We start from the raw sequence: 15,685 nt of genomic DNA, 5'->3' as shown, positions 1-15,685 counted from the left end.
AAAAAACTTCTCAATAACCAATGGGCTCAGGGTGCTGATATTGGGCCTCTGGAATGTTTGGATGAAGTGCTACCAAATTTGTCTAAATAAATTACCTTGACCCACTTTCAAGGTCACATGGTTCAAATGTCTTCAAATATTTAAAAGACTTCTACTCATTTACCAAAAGGTCCAGGTTGTTAATATTGGTTCCTTAAGATAGTTGGATGAAGGTGTACCAAATTTATTCAAATGATTGACCTTTAATTGACCCACATTCAAGGTCTCTTGGGTCAAATGTGTTTATATCTTAAAGCTTCTTTTTAGGTGATCTGACCCAAAGGGTCGAGATGACCTATAGCCGTGCGACTTTCAAGGTGACAGGGGTCAAATATGTTAAAATATACAAACGACTTCTTCTCAATAAGCAAAAGTCCATGAGTGCTGATATTGCGCCTGTAGGATGCTTGGAGGAAAGGCTACCAAGTTTGTTCAAATGAATGACCTCGACCCACTTTCAAGGTCACAGAGGTCAAATATGTTGAAATTTTTTAAACAACTTCTTCTCAACAACCAAAAGGCTCAGAATGCTGATATTGGGTCTGTAGCATGCTAGGATGAAGGATTACCAAGTTTGTTCAAATGAATGACCTTGACCCACTTTCAAGGTCACAGGGGTCAAATATGTTAAAATATACAAACAACTTCTTCTCAATAAGCAAAAGTCCAAGAGTGCTGATATTGGGCCTGTAGGATGCTGGGAGGAAGGGCTACCAAGTTTATTCAAGTGAATAAAGCCCACTGTTTTAAAGGCAGACTCACTGTTGTTAGAGTTTGGCTTGCTTTTTGTCAGATGACCATTTAGGCCCATGGGCCTCTTGTTTCAATAAGCAATCAGATCCAGTCCTGGTTTTTGTGTGGTAACAAGTATAGGAAATATGATTTTAAGTTTGCTGAAAATGTTTTTATGACCCGACCAACATTGCTGTCTTTGTAAGCTGTCGACCAATTTATACCTATTTTAGCCTCTGTCATATATAGATCCTTTTAGTCAGATAGCCAGTAAGGTCAATAGTCCAAATGTGATGTTGTCAGGATATCTCTTCCATCAAGTTTCAACCCATTCCTTTGAAACTCCATAGGCTGGCAACTCACTCTAAGATGAAATTACGTTCTTGTGAATAACATTTTGGGTTCAACAATATTTCTAAAAGTTATTTCCCTCCCCCCTCCATTGTTCTTTTTGGTTGTTTCTTTTTTTCAGGGATTTCTTTCATTTTTTCTCTAAACCTTTATAAAACTAAATATGCTTTAATTTATCAATAAACATATACCTGGTAGCACCGTTTTCCCTCTTGTTATTTTGACTTATTTACACCAGTCCCATCATTGTTTTCTTCTTGATAAAGAATTACTAAATATTTCTTTTCCACAGGTTATATTGTTCTGAACTTTAGTTCTCTTGTTATCTAGGGAAAACATTTTTTTCACAAAAAAAAAAAAAACTGCAAAAAAAGTAACTATCTATTGTGTGATGTTCTGTATGTGTTTGTGTAACAATAAAATACTTCTAGGAAATAGTCAAAATCATATTCATGTTGTTATTTTTTCTTTTCAGATAGAGGATCTGAGATGACCAGGGATATGTTTCTAGAGTGATGACATTGTCTTGTAGAAAAGAGAATACAAATCATACTGGTAATCTCCTTATATGGGTCTGAAACAATCACTTAGAAAACCTTCATTTCTGTGATGGATTCTGCAAAGTTTACCAATGAATTACAGGGATCGTCCTCCCAGGATTTGCAAGTTCCAGTGTCATCTACAGTTTTTTCAGAAACACATTCGCCAAAAGAAATACAAATACCCATAATTCAAGTGTCTTTGTCCAACCAAGGTTCTTCACCAGTCTTGACAGTACATCCAGCTTTAGAAATAATCACAGATTCTTCCTCAAATGCGAACCAGATTTCATCTGCTATTATTCAGCAAAGGTTTGGTTCAGGTGTGCTTTCCCATCAACCTGCTTCCTCTTCAATTGTAAGCACACCATCCCTTAAAAATCTTCTTGTGAAAAATGTCAACAGGACATTGGCAGAAGATGGGTCCACAGTTTCAGTTTTGCAGCCAGCACTTTCCTCTCCAGAGAAAACGTCATGGGTAGGATCCTCTGTTATTGATAAACCAGAACAGTTGCAATCACAAGTAAGGATAGGACAGCAAGGTTTTGAAGTCAATCAAGATCAGCTCCGAATTCAACAAGTAGGACTCTCTGCTGACAATATAGATGTACCTTGGAAACCAATGGCAACTGATATAACAGAATGTATTGTTAATCCGGAACAATGCACCACAACTACTGTTATAAATGTTGACAGAATATCATCAACGTCCATTGTTCTCCAAAAGGCACAGGAGGATTTTTCTGTCATCGCCGAAGATTCTCCCACGATACATGAGGAGTCACTTCCTATAGATGCTGTTATAGAGACTATAGAGGAATATGTTGACAATGCAGAATCACAACCAAATGGACAACCTGGTAAAGCTCTTTTGATGACAGAACTAGGCTCTGCCGGTGGAATTGTGCAACAGAATACAGATTGGAACATTGATGGGAACACAGCTTTTGATATGCATATAAAGAGACACTCTGACAATGTTATAGCTAAAATAGGGTTTAACCAACCACAAGTTGTTGATAGTGCATACAATCGCAAATTTACCGTGACATCGAAGGGATTGGCTGCACCTTCACAAATCTCTGAAAGCTTATTCCAAGCAATTCAAACACATGCAAAAACAAGCTTGACTGGAAGATACCAAGATGATACACAGGTTTTAAGAAGTGATGTTAACTCCTGGGAGAGTCAAAACTTTCCTTTAAATTCAGACCCAACAAACATTTTTAGAGTGAACTACATAGATGGTAAGAGGCATACTGCCATACAGAAAAAATCGAAGGACACGTCTGAAGGAGTTGAAGGACCAAATGAACAACCAATTTCACGTGTACAGTCAACGGAACAGCCACTCCACATTCAGAATGAAATGCACCGCTTAGGGCTTCATGTACATATTGATAAAGTACAAGACAGTGAAGGCGCAAAGTTGGAAGATCTTGATAAAGAGAGACACCAATGTACCTCTGAAACAGCAGAAGCTAAAAATATAGTGGCGACAGACGACCACAACAACTATGTTATGTTTGGTAAAAGTGCAGAAAATATTGAATCATCATCATCCAAACACTGCACTGCCAACATGTCACAGGAGAAAAACGATTCTGTTGTTCAGGGGGATACTGACGTAGGAAGACATGCTGGTTTAATCACTGATACACCTGTTAACGATGCTGCTTTTTGTAACAAATTGTTATCACTGACAAGTTCAGTGAGTGATGGACAACCCAAACTGACACCAGTACTAGCAGAAAATGACAAGGAAACATTAACACGTACTTGTGAACCAGGTGTTGATACTACAAACCTGTTTAGAAGAGAAATCGCTCGCATTGTTATACTCCCAAATCAGGTCAGTGGTAAAACAGAACTTACTGTTAAAGGACCAGATGATGGGAAATCAGGTGCCATGAAGAAAAAGGCATTGCTCGTTCCAATCAGAAATATTAGTAGAGTGAAACAAACAGAAGCAGATTCAACATCTGTACACATTGAAAAGGAATGTACATCAAAAACACAGAATGTTGATGTGGTTTGCCAAGAAAGTCTAGATAAAGAGCAAATGGAAAAATCTGTGGTGGCTCTGAAACCACTCAATACCATAATTGAATGTGAATTAAGTGTACTACAGAGGCCGAAAAAAATTACCAGATATTTCAAAGAAAAAGCTAAAAAACAGGAGACAAAGCAGCAGTGTGTTCGAAAGGAAAAGAAGGCTGTAAATCAACAGAGTCAGCTTGACCAGGAAGTGTAAGTTATCGGGGGGAGGGGGGGAACACAAAACAGATTTCCTCTTAAATGTTATCGGGGGGAACACAAAACAGCTTTCCTCTTAAATGTTATTGGGGGGAACACAAAACAGATTTCCTCTTAAATGTTATTGGGGGGAACACAAAACAGCTTTCCTCTTAAATGTTTCAGATAAGCTTCATGGTAAACAGTGTATCAAACCCAATTTTTATCATCTTTAATTTCTTGATAAATAGCAAACTTTAGAAATGTATCTCTAATAATCGCTAACATATCCTTTGTATATATTTTCATATTTGGATTTTGATGATAGAGCCAACGCTGTTCAGATTTGTAGGTAGAATAGAGGATTCGATTACTCCTCCGCTGGATACCATTATATAGTGATGAGTGCCTTCAGCTGTGGAGTTGGTTTTATTAGGAACTATGCTTTTATTTCCTCTAGGTCTGCAGAGAAAGAAGATAAAGTCCCATTTGTGAAGGATGATACTAATCCGACGCAAGTGAAAATTCATCAAAACCATGCAGAATTGCTTGGTAGGTAGCTGAAAGTGCCCTGCTTTACCAGTTTGTCTTTTCTTCTTATTCAGAATTTTTGGTGGAGTAACCTAGATTCAGACCCCCATAAAAACCAGGTGATATATTGATCTAAATTAAAAATCAAGGACAACAGACGCTTTTAAATCAGCGGCTTACCACAATCTTTTTCATGATGATTCCTATTTCCCTGTCTTTAATTTTCCATTTCTAGATAGTAACGACCTGTTTCCCCAACCTGTGATGTTTACATGTTACAGTCATTGGCTTGTTTCCTATGTCTTGACTTTACAGAAAGATGTTGAAAACTGACAAATTAACTACAGCACAGATTTACGCGAGATGCAAGTTGATGAAGATTATGGAAAAGTTTAGAATAATCATGAATGATGGTTGATCCCATTGGGAAATATTCAATTTACTTGTAGGATAGCAATTTGGATATGCTCGATGTTCATTAGTGTGAGTGGTGCTTCTGTTTGTGTTGGCCTTGTTCTCATTTAGGAATGCATTGCTACTTGTTGATCAAGATTTACGTGGCGGATGTTCTTCATGAAGCAAAGAGCACTAACCCTTCCAGAACGCCTGGTCTTATTTTCCTGGTATTTTTTCAGAGGCTATGTATATAGTCAACACCCCAAATGATGTTTGCTGGCAATGGTAATTCATAAAAAATATGTACACATTTTATCACACCTTAAATTGTATTCAAAGTGTGTATTTAAAACATTTGTCATTTCAACATCAGATTTGTTTCTCAGGGTGCCACTTCACAACACATGCCTCTCTTTTGGAACACCTGGTCTTATTTCTCTTGTACGTTTTTCAGGAGTAAACCTTTTTATTGTTCAGATTTCGCCCTAGCTAGTTTTATTGAATTTGAGGTTGGATTATCATTATGGTGACATGTTGGTATTTTAATGTTGTTTTTTATTCAATATTGCTACAACCATTTTTTGACAGTCTGTTACCTTTCTGTTCGTCAGTCTGATTTTCTATCCAAATTATAACTACATGTAACGCAGTGAGGTTTGTTTGCCAACAACTTATGCAGTACACTATATTGTTTGTGCAGCTCTTTCTGAGCTTTAATGTACATTGGAGTCCTGTTACATTTTAGATTTCCCTTGTTACTTAAATATTCACTGTAACTTTCTGGTTTTTTTTGTGTCACTGCAAATTCTGACCACATTTCACATAAGTACAAAAATGTTTTAACGCAGAATTTGAGAACAAAGGAAAGAAAAGAGAAAGTAGAGTGGCCATGTTCTGCTACACATTTTTTTTTCTCGATATAGAGGTCATGGATCATGATATGATGGATGAAGGACCATCAGCTTTGCTCAGATCAATTTCCTTGATCCATTTTTTAAGTCACAGGGGTCAAGTGAAATAAAATTTTTAAAAGGTTTCTTTTTAATTACCAACGGACTGAGGGTCATGACATTGGGCCAATAGCATGCTCGCATGAAGGACCACCAAATTTGTTCAACCAAATTCTGTTATCATGTATACATTTGTATAACATACACATCTGTCTCTATTTCTGTTTTTAGAAGGAAAGCGCTCAAAGGCATTCACTTGTAAACAGTGTGGACGAGGCTTCAGCCACCTTGGGGACTTCAACAGTCACTTGAAAGCACACAAGGATGGAATGCCTTTTACCTGCAATGTGTGTGGAGTTGGCTTCAGGAAAAGTGGTCATCTAATTAATCATAGTAGGCGACACACTGGTGAGAAACCATTTGCCTGTACATTATGTAATAATGCGTTCGGACAACTCGGTACCCTGAAGCGGCACATGCGCATTCATACAGGTGAAAAACCATATGAATGTCCTACATGTAAAAAAAGATTTTCGCAGTTAAGTTACATGAAAGTGCACAGGCGATCCCATACTGGGGAAAGGCCATTTAAATGTGATGTGTGTGATCACAGTTTCTTGCAAAGTGGAGATCTAAAGAAACATAAACTACGCAAACACAATGCCAAGAAAGAACTGTCATGTCCTCACTGCCCTAAGAAGTTTGGAGATAAAGTTGATATAAAGCGGCATATCAAAACACATGATGGCAAACTTGTGTGTAAAGCTTGTGACAAGAAATTTGATAATGTGGACAGCGCAAAAATCCACAAACAGCTGTTTCACTCAAAGGGAAAAGCAAAAGAATTGCCCCATCATTGTGCTGTGTGTGATATAGGGTTCAAACTAAAAACTGACCTGCGGTCTCACATGGCCAACTGCCATCCAACAGATACAAAGAAGGAAAAAATAACAAGTAGAGGGAAAGGAAAGAAAGGAGGAAAGAAAAGGAAAAAAAACAAAAGTGAAGTGGAAGACAATGATTCAGATCTGGAAGAAGACAGGAACAACATGCAGGAGGTAGAAACTACTGCCACGAAATCGGATGAAAATGACGAACAGAAAGACCAGGGAGAAGAGGCGGAAATAGAATCAGCGATAAGGGGATCAAGGAAAAGAAAAGCAAGCCAGCAGCATAAGTTTTTGACTGCAAAGCTTGATCGTCCAAAACGATCAAGACGGGCAAAAGAATATTAACAGAATGTTCAGTGTATACTGAATTTTGTCTGACCAAATGGATAAGGATGACCTTAAGAAGCAGTTCTTAATATTCTACACACCCGTCAAAATTTTGAACATAATTATGGTATGTTGTCCGTCTGTTCATCCTTCCACTGTTTTCAACTGATCATTTTTCAAATTTGGTAGACTTGATCACCAATGAACTTCCTAGTTTGTTTTCATAATATTAACCTTGTCTGGAGATCTCCTCTTGCAGTTTTAAACTATATTCTATCAAACCTGGTATGCAACTTAACCAACATTGACTCTAGCCTGTCCTACAACATAACATTGACTCTAGGCTGTCCTAACAACATAACATTGACTCTACCTGCCCTACATCATAACATTGATGCTAGCCTGTCCTACATCATAACATTGACTCTACCTGCCCTACATCATAACATTGACTCTAGCCTGTCCTACAACATAGCATTGACTCTAGCCTGTCCTACATCATAACATTGACTCTAGCCTGTCCTACATCATAACATTGACTCTAGCCTGTCCTACATCTTAACATTAACTCTAGCCAGTCCTACATCATAACATTGACTCTAGCCTGTCCTACCTACATCACAACATTGACTCTAGCCTGTCCTACAACATAACATTGACTCTAGGCTGTCCTAACAACATAACATTGACTCTACCTGCCCTACATCATAGCATTGATGCTAGCCTGTCCTACATCATAACATTGACTCTACCTGCCCTACATCATAACATTGACTCTAGCCTGTCCTACAACATAGCATTGACTCTAGCCTGTCCTACATCATAACATTGACTCTAGCCTGTCCTACATCATAACATTGACTCTAGCCTGTCCTACATCTTAACATTAACTCTAGCCAGTCCTACATCATAACATTGACTCTAGCCTGTCCTACCTACATCACAACATTGACTCTAGCCTGTCCTACAACATAACATTGACTCTAGCCTGTCCTACAACATAGCATTGACTCTAGCCTGTCCTACATCATAACATTGACTCTAGCCTGTCCTACATCTTAACATTAACTCAAGCCAGTCCTACATCATAACATTGACTCTAGCCTGTCCTACCTACATCACAACATTGACTCTAGCCTGTCCTACAACATAACATTGACTCTAGCCTGTCCTACATCTTAACATTAACTCTAGCCAGTCCTACATCATAACATTTACTCTAGTCTGTCTCTCGTCATAACATTGACTTTAGCCTGTCCTACCTACATCACAACATTGACTCTAGCCTGTCCTACAACATAACATTGACTCTAGCCTGTCCGACATCATAACATTGACTCTAGCCTGTCCTACATCATAACATTGACTCTAGCCTGTCCTACAACATAGCATTGACTCTAGCCTGTCCCACATCATCACACTGACTCTAGCCTGTCCTACAACATAACATTGACTCTAGCCTGTCCTACATCATCACACAGACTCTAGCCTGTCCTACATCATAACATTGACTCTAGCCATTACTACCTACATCACAACATTGACTCTAGCCTGTCCTACATCATAACATTGACACTAGCCTGTCCTACATCATCACACTGACTCTAGCCTGTCCTACATCATAACATTGACTCTAGCCTGTCCTACAACATAGCATTGACTCTAGCCTGTCCCACATCATAACATTGACACTAGCCTGTCCTACAACATAGCATTGACTCTAGCCTGTCCCACATCATCACACTGACTCTAGCCTGTCCTACATCATAACATTGACTCTAGCCAGTCCTACCTACATCACAACATTGACTCTAGCCTGTCCTTTATTAGGATTTATTAGGATATTTAATGGACGCAGACACACAGTGCCTCTATATCCATATCAATAATAATCATACAATTCAATTATATAGTCACTTCCGATTAGTGAATTGCAACGAGCCAGATGGTTAAATTTCAGTTCGAGATTTTTCCAATGATTGTCCAAATTAATTTCAAAGTCTCTGATTGTTGATGATTGGATTACTTTTTCTGGTAGACTGTTCCATAGGTCTATAGTTCTTAGTCCAAATGAGTATTTCCGAATGTCCAGATTACATGATTTCTTTTTCAGTTTCTTTGAGTGGCCTCTTGTTTTAGAATTTTCGTCTCAATCAAACATGCTTTTGGTGACTTTTTCATCGTGAAATTTATCCATAATTTTGAAAACGTTTATCATATCTCCCCTCAATCTACGGTATGCCAATGTCGGGAGTCCAAGTTTCTTGAGACGGTCGCTGTAGGATAGTTCTTTCAGCCCCGGTATAAGCTTAGTTGCCCGTCTCTGCACGCGCTCTATTGATTCGATATCCCTTATTTTGTATGGGTTCCAGACGCTTGCGGCATATTCTAAGTGTGGGCGGACTAATGCCTTGAACAGTTGTTTAAAAGACACTTCATCTAAGTATACAAAGGACCTTCTAATAAGACCAACAATACTGTTGGCTTTGTTTACAGCTTGTTGCATATGCATAGAGAAATTTAGATCTTTATCCACCGTTACGCCAATATCTTTTTCTGAAGTTATGTTTTCCAACGCCACGTTGTCCTCTGCTCCTGTCATATGGTATGTCCATGTTTCTTTCCTTTTTTGTTTTATTGTTAATACTTTGCATTTTAGTGGATGGAATTTTAGAAGCCATTTGTTAGACCATTCTTGCAGTTTATCCAAGTCTTGTTGCATTGCCTTCCTGTCCTCATCACTTTTTATTTCTCTATAAATCTTAGTGTCATCAGCAAATAGGTAGGTGTTCAAAGAAGTATAATCTGGCAGATCATTTATATAGATTACAAATAGAATTGGGCCAAGTACGCTGCCCTGGGGATCCCACTTAATACCGGGTGGTCTTTGGATGCTTTTCCATTAACTAGTACTCTCTGCTTCCTTTCGTGTAGAAAGTTTTCTATCCTGTTGACGACTTGGTCTGCTATTCCGTAGCTTCTTAATTTTTCAATTAACCTGCGATGTGGTACCTTGTCAAAGGCCTTCATAAAGTCCATATATATAACATCAATTTCCCCACCGTGATCTAGTATATCCATCCAATCCTCAAGCACCATAAGGAGCTGGAGAACTGTGGACCGTTTCGCGATAAATCCAAATTGCTTCTTGCTAAAAAGATCATTGTTTTCCATATGATTAACGATGGAATTTCGCACAATTTTTTCCATGGTTTTTCCAACTATGCTGGTGAGGCTTACGGGACGATAATTCCCTGGGTCCGATTTTGATCCTTTCTTGAATATTGCTGTGATGTTGGCCTCTTTCCATGCAGATGGAACTTGACTATCCTCCAGTGATTTGTTGAAAATAATACTTAGCGGTTTGTTTATGATCGATTTTAGTTCCTTCATAACCTTTGGGTGCATTTGGTCAGGTCCTTGAGACTTACTGTTATCCAAGTCTGAGAGGAGTTTTCCGACACTTTCTTCAGTGCATATGATATCTCGAAATGGGTATTTTATTATTTTATTATGCATTTTTGGTGTGTCGCCTGGTGGTTCCTTTGTGAATACACTACTGAAAAATGTAGCCAAAACATCTGCTTTATCCTTGTCTTGTGTGGCAATTTTTGATATGTTATCATCTAGTCCCTTCAAGTCCGAAATTCCTGTTTTTACTTTTCGTTTGGAGTTGATATATTTCCAGAATTGTTTGGGGTTTTCCTTAACCTTTCCGGCGATCTCTCTTTTCATTTCACGACGTGCTTTTCTTGGCATACTTTTTACTTGATTTCTTAACTTTGTGTAGTCCTTGTATTTGGCTTCTGTTCTTGTTTCCATATATCTTTGCCATGCCCTATGTTTTTTGTTAATCTTAATTCTCACAGCATCGTTCAGCGGAAGATGATTTTTGTCCTTAGATTTACGTTGTTTGTTTTCTTTTCTTACTGGGATATTTTTGTCAGCGCTCTCTTGGAAGATACCTGTGAATGTAGTGTACATTGTGTCCGGATCAACTTTCAAAACTTCGTCCCATTTGATCTCCTCCAATTCGTTTTTTATCCTTTCATAGTCTCCTTTGTTGTACAAAATACGGGATATAGAACTTTCTGGATAATTTTTGTAACATATATAATCAAACTTCATAACAAAGTGATCGCTGTGACCAAGGGGACTTTGGTAGTTGATATCTTTCACCATCTCATCCTCGTTTGTTATTATCAGGTCCAAAATACTTGGTTCATGACCTTTCCTCATTCTTGTAAAATTTCTGGTATGTTGCGTGAGAAAATTATCCCTTAGGCATTCTATGAAGTTACCGCTTTCTTCATCATTCTTCGCCGAGATTAAATTCCAATCAATTTTTGGCAAATTAAAGTCTCCCATTATTAGTTTATGTGAATATTCATTATTTAGTGTAGATATTGAGTTGATAAGTTTATAAAGTTCTTCAACATTTTCTTTCTTACTATTGGGGCTTTTATATACACACCCAATCAGAAGACAGTCTTTCTCGTTTAGCTTGACTTTTACCCAAATGCTTTCCTTGAATGATGTGTTCATGTTTACCTCTACCCCCTTAAGTTCTTCTTTGACATAAATTGCAACCCCCCCGTGATGTTCGTGAAAAGATTCTTTTTCACTTCAGGTGATCCACACGATACCAGTATAGGTCTTCCAGATTTTGGTGCATTGCAGACAGCATTGTTCGGTTGTACCTTTTGGTACTTTCCTAGTCGAAATACCTTATTAATTGTAGCATCGTTTGTTCGGACACTACATGAAGTTAGAAGCTGTTTTACGAATAGCTCATCAGCTGCTTGGCGGGATTTTCCATCTCTTCCTTCCTGTTCTGTATAGCCGTAAATAATGATATACATCATAACATTGACTCTAGCCTGTCCTACATCATAACATTAACTCTAGCCTGTCCCACATCATAACATTGACTCTAGGCTGTCCTACAACATAACATTGACTCTACCTGCCCTACCTACATCATAACATTGACTCTAGCCTGTCCTACATCATAGCATTGACTCTAGCCTGTCCCACATCATAACATTAACTTTAGTCTGTCCCACATCATAACATTGACTCTAGCCTGTCCTACATCATAACATTAACTCTAGCCTGTCCCACATCATAACATTGACTCTAGCCTGTCCTACATCATAGCATTGACTCTAGCCTGTCCCACATCATAACATTAACTTTAGTCTGTCCCACATCATAACATTGACTCTAGCCTGTCCTACATCATAACATTAACTCTAGCCTGTCCCACATCATAACATTGACTCTAGCCTGTCCTACAACATAGCATTGACTCTAGCCTGTCCTACAACATAGCATTGACTCTAGCCTGTCCTACAACATAACATTGACTCTAGCCTGTCCTACAACATAACATTGACTCTAGGCTGTCCTACAACATAACATTGACTCTACCTGCCCTACATCATAACATTGACTCTAGCCTGTCCTACATCATAACATTGACTCTAGCCTGTCCCACATCATAACATTAACTTTAGTCTGTCCCACATCATAACATTGACTCTAGCCTGTCCTACATCATAACATTGACTCTAGCCTGTCCTACATCATCACACTGACTCTAGCCTGTCCTACATCATAACATTGACTCTAGCCAGTCCTACCTACATCACAACATTGACTCTAGCCTGTCCTACATCATAACATTGACACTAGCCTGTCCTACATCATCACACTGACTCTAGCCTGTCCTACATCATAACATTGACTCTAGCCAGTGTACCTACAACATAACATTGACTCTAGCCTGTCCCACGTCATAACATTGACTCTAGCCTGTCCCACATCATCACACTGACTCTAGCCTGTCCTACATCATAACATTGACTGTAGCCAGTCCTACCTACAACATAACATTGACTCTAGCCTGTCCCATGTCATAACATGACTCTAGCCTGTCCCACATCATCACACTGACTCTAGGCTCTTCAACTTATATGCAAGTCTGAGTTTGCTCCTAGAAGAATCGGAATGTCACTTCGGAGTTTATTATTGGTTATATATATCATAACGTTTAAAATATGTCCTGTCTATAGCTCGCACACGGTATCATATGCATTTTCCTTCAGTTATTGGAGTTCTATATATTATACCATTTACTTCTGATATTGTACAGAAAAGAGACGTGATTAAATCTATCATCTTCTTAATTGTATTTCCAACAATTCATGACCATCGACTGTTATTTTCTCCTTATTATGATCACTTATGTGTGCGTGATCCAAAATGTTATTTCTGGTGAGTGTGCCTTAGTCCTTCCCTTACTGTACTGTACTTGTGAATTAAGAAAAGGTTGGTGGTATTTTGAATGATATTTGTGTTGTTTTACCATCGACTCGTATATGCCATGCTTAATTACACGATTCTTTAGATATATATGACGCATGTACAGTAGCTTTATCGAAAAGTCATTTTCGAAGTAACAAATCTTGTTTAAGTAAAATATTACTGTTGCTACTCTTCTTCTGAATTGTTACTGCATCATAATTTTCTTTTTTCTGTTTTGAAGTTATCATACACCATCTATCCTTGTTAATGTGATGGAATATTTAACAAATATAAATTAAATATATTGGACATAATCTCTAGAGTTTTTCCTTTTTTTTTCTGTGTGAAGGAAAGAGGACCTTTAAACCACACCTCAATAGCCCTGAAACACTTGAGTCCAGATTTTCGGCCAGTAACATGCTTGGATGAATTGGGTTTTCAGGCTTTCAGATTAACTGAAAATTTACATATTTTTCATTGAATAAGGAATTGATAGGATTGGTCCATTTTTTAGGGTCATATTAGAAATGTCATATTGAAATTTCTTAAATAATGACTTTTAATCTTCCAATTATCAGGAGGAAAAAGTGGATCTGCTAGAAATTCAGAAAAGATAGCCTATATCTAGCCGTCAGACTTTGAGGTAAGACTATGAATTGTCATACCCACATACCTGTACATCAAGGTTTATAAAAAGGTAAAAATAATACAGAGTTTAAGATATAACCAATGATGATTAGTGTTACTTGATGTGTGAAAAATCCCAGGCGTGTTGATCAGAATACTGTAAATGTTGACGACACACCCACTGTCACTAGAAGTGTTACTGGTGCGTTGTACAATATTCTCTAAGTGCAAGGATACTCACAAAAACTGTTCTAAGTCTGTATGGGTCATTTTGAAGCAATGACAAGGCCTCCTTTTGTAAGTTCGTGGTTTCCTCTTTGAATACCATGTGGAGGCCCATCATATACCATCTAGAACAGTTGGGACAAAAAAAATGGTCTTGCTCTAAAACAAAAGCACGCCAGCACAGACTGGTTAAATGCCTTTGGAAGTTAGAATTCGGTTACAAAAGGGGCCAAGTGGCATTTACGTAAGAAATTCGAGAATTGTCCAAACATTGTATTTCTCAATAAATACCGATAACAAACTTTCATTTTCAAAATCCAATATGGCCGCCTGTGAGCCATTTTGGTTATCTAATCAAACCCGAAATCAAATGCAGACAAGACTTATAGAGAACAACAGGAACCTTCATATGAGATTTGAGAAAGATCCATCTGGTACTTCAGGGCTCTCGATCTGTCAGATTTGGGGCCGAATTTCCCAATGCAAAATAGTATCTTTTTTCCCAATTTAGACCCGAAGTTTTCCCAATTCTAAGGAAAACACCATTATTTTTCCCAATTCTAAGGGTCCCGGGCCCCAGTCCCAAAATGGGGTGTGAGAGCCCTGTACTTCTTTGCGAAGTCTAGCAGAGAGGACGAGACAACTGCAGTCACCCCAGCCTACATATCATACTCCGCCAGTTTTGTCATAATATGCCTGTACATAGTAGTAAAATCAAAGTCATTTTTACGTTTTATTCTCGGCAAAATGCGATATGTGGCTCCGGTTTCCCCGACTATCCCTATATTTTGCTACCGACCCATTTTTTCAACATTTTGGCTAAATGTTTACTCTAAAATATCCATGTTGATTTTATTAATGTTCTATTTCCCAGACAGGCCACTACACGGACGCAAATTCACTTTCATTGTTTGTAAAGAACGATGTCTCTCTATACCTTTCTGGGAAGAAGTCAGTCGATAGAGCCATAGTTCAGACTTGTTATAAAACGACTTCATATTTGTAATGTTGTCAGTTTACATCGAATAAATATATATTTTGTCTGATTCCACTTCCCCGTAGACATATAATATTGAAATTCAGATAAAATGTGGAGACCAAAACCAAATTTGTGAATTTGTTTATTGTTGTTATAATAAACTCAACAGAAATGGGATACCATAGCGCCAGCACACAAAGACACAATGAATGGAAAATCCAAAGCGGACATCGGACAAACACAATAAAGAAAAAAAATGCAAAACGTTATTAACATTCCCAATACCAAATAGCTAAATCAGGAGTTTCGGACAAGTATGCATTGCCTTGACAGACACTGACCAAATGTATGATGTATATACCCGTAACAAATTTAGACAGGATGGGTCTATATATTAGCCACTTCGTCTGTCCATATGTCCTGAAGAAAATCAAACAACATAGATGTTCGGACAGATTGTGATATTAAGTATGATAAACAGGTCGCCATACATAATTGCCACAGGTATACATTCATACCTGATACATACATGTATGTATACACAATTCCTTTATA

At 38.0% G+C, this 15,685-nt stretch overlaps 2 protein-coding genes across 2 annotated transcripts; one reads left to right on the top strand and one right to left on the bottom strand.

Moving 5' to 3' along the window:
- Positions 1–1,731: 1,731 nt before the first annotated feature.
- Positions 1,732–7,138, top strand: LOC132548867 (uncharacterized). The gene is made up of 3 exons (XM_060212764.1): positions 1,732–3,911; positions 4,357–4,448; positions 6,005–7,138. The coding sequence occupies exons 1-3, from the start codon at positions 1,732–1,734 to the stop codon at positions 7,006–7,008; spliced, it is 3,276 nt and encodes a 1,091-aa protein (XP_060068747.1). The 3' UTR covers positions 7,009–7,138.
- A 2,001-nt stretch (positions 7,139–9,139) lies between these two features.
- LOC132548866 (uncharacterized) lies at positions 9,140–9,592 on the bottom strand. Its single transcript, XM_060212762.1, has one exon. The coding sequence runs from the start codon at positions 9,590–9,592 to the stop codon at positions 9,140–9,142; it is 453 nt and encodes a 150-aa protein (XP_060068745.1).
- Positions 9,593–15,685: the final 6,093 nt, after the last annotated feature.

This window comes from Ylistrum balloti, unplaced genomic scaffold, assembly GCF_031769215.1.
Source record: "Ylistrum balloti isolate Yb309-2 unplaced genomic scaffold, AGI_CSIRO_Ybal_v1 Utg370030, whole genome shotgun sequence".
Taxonomy (NCBI): domain Eukaryota; kingdom Metazoa; phylum Mollusca; class Bivalvia; order Pectinida; family Pectinidae; genus Ylistrum; species Ylistrum balloti.
Note: the sequence above shows the minus strand (reverse complement) of the source record. Positions and strands in the feature narration are given on the sequence as shown.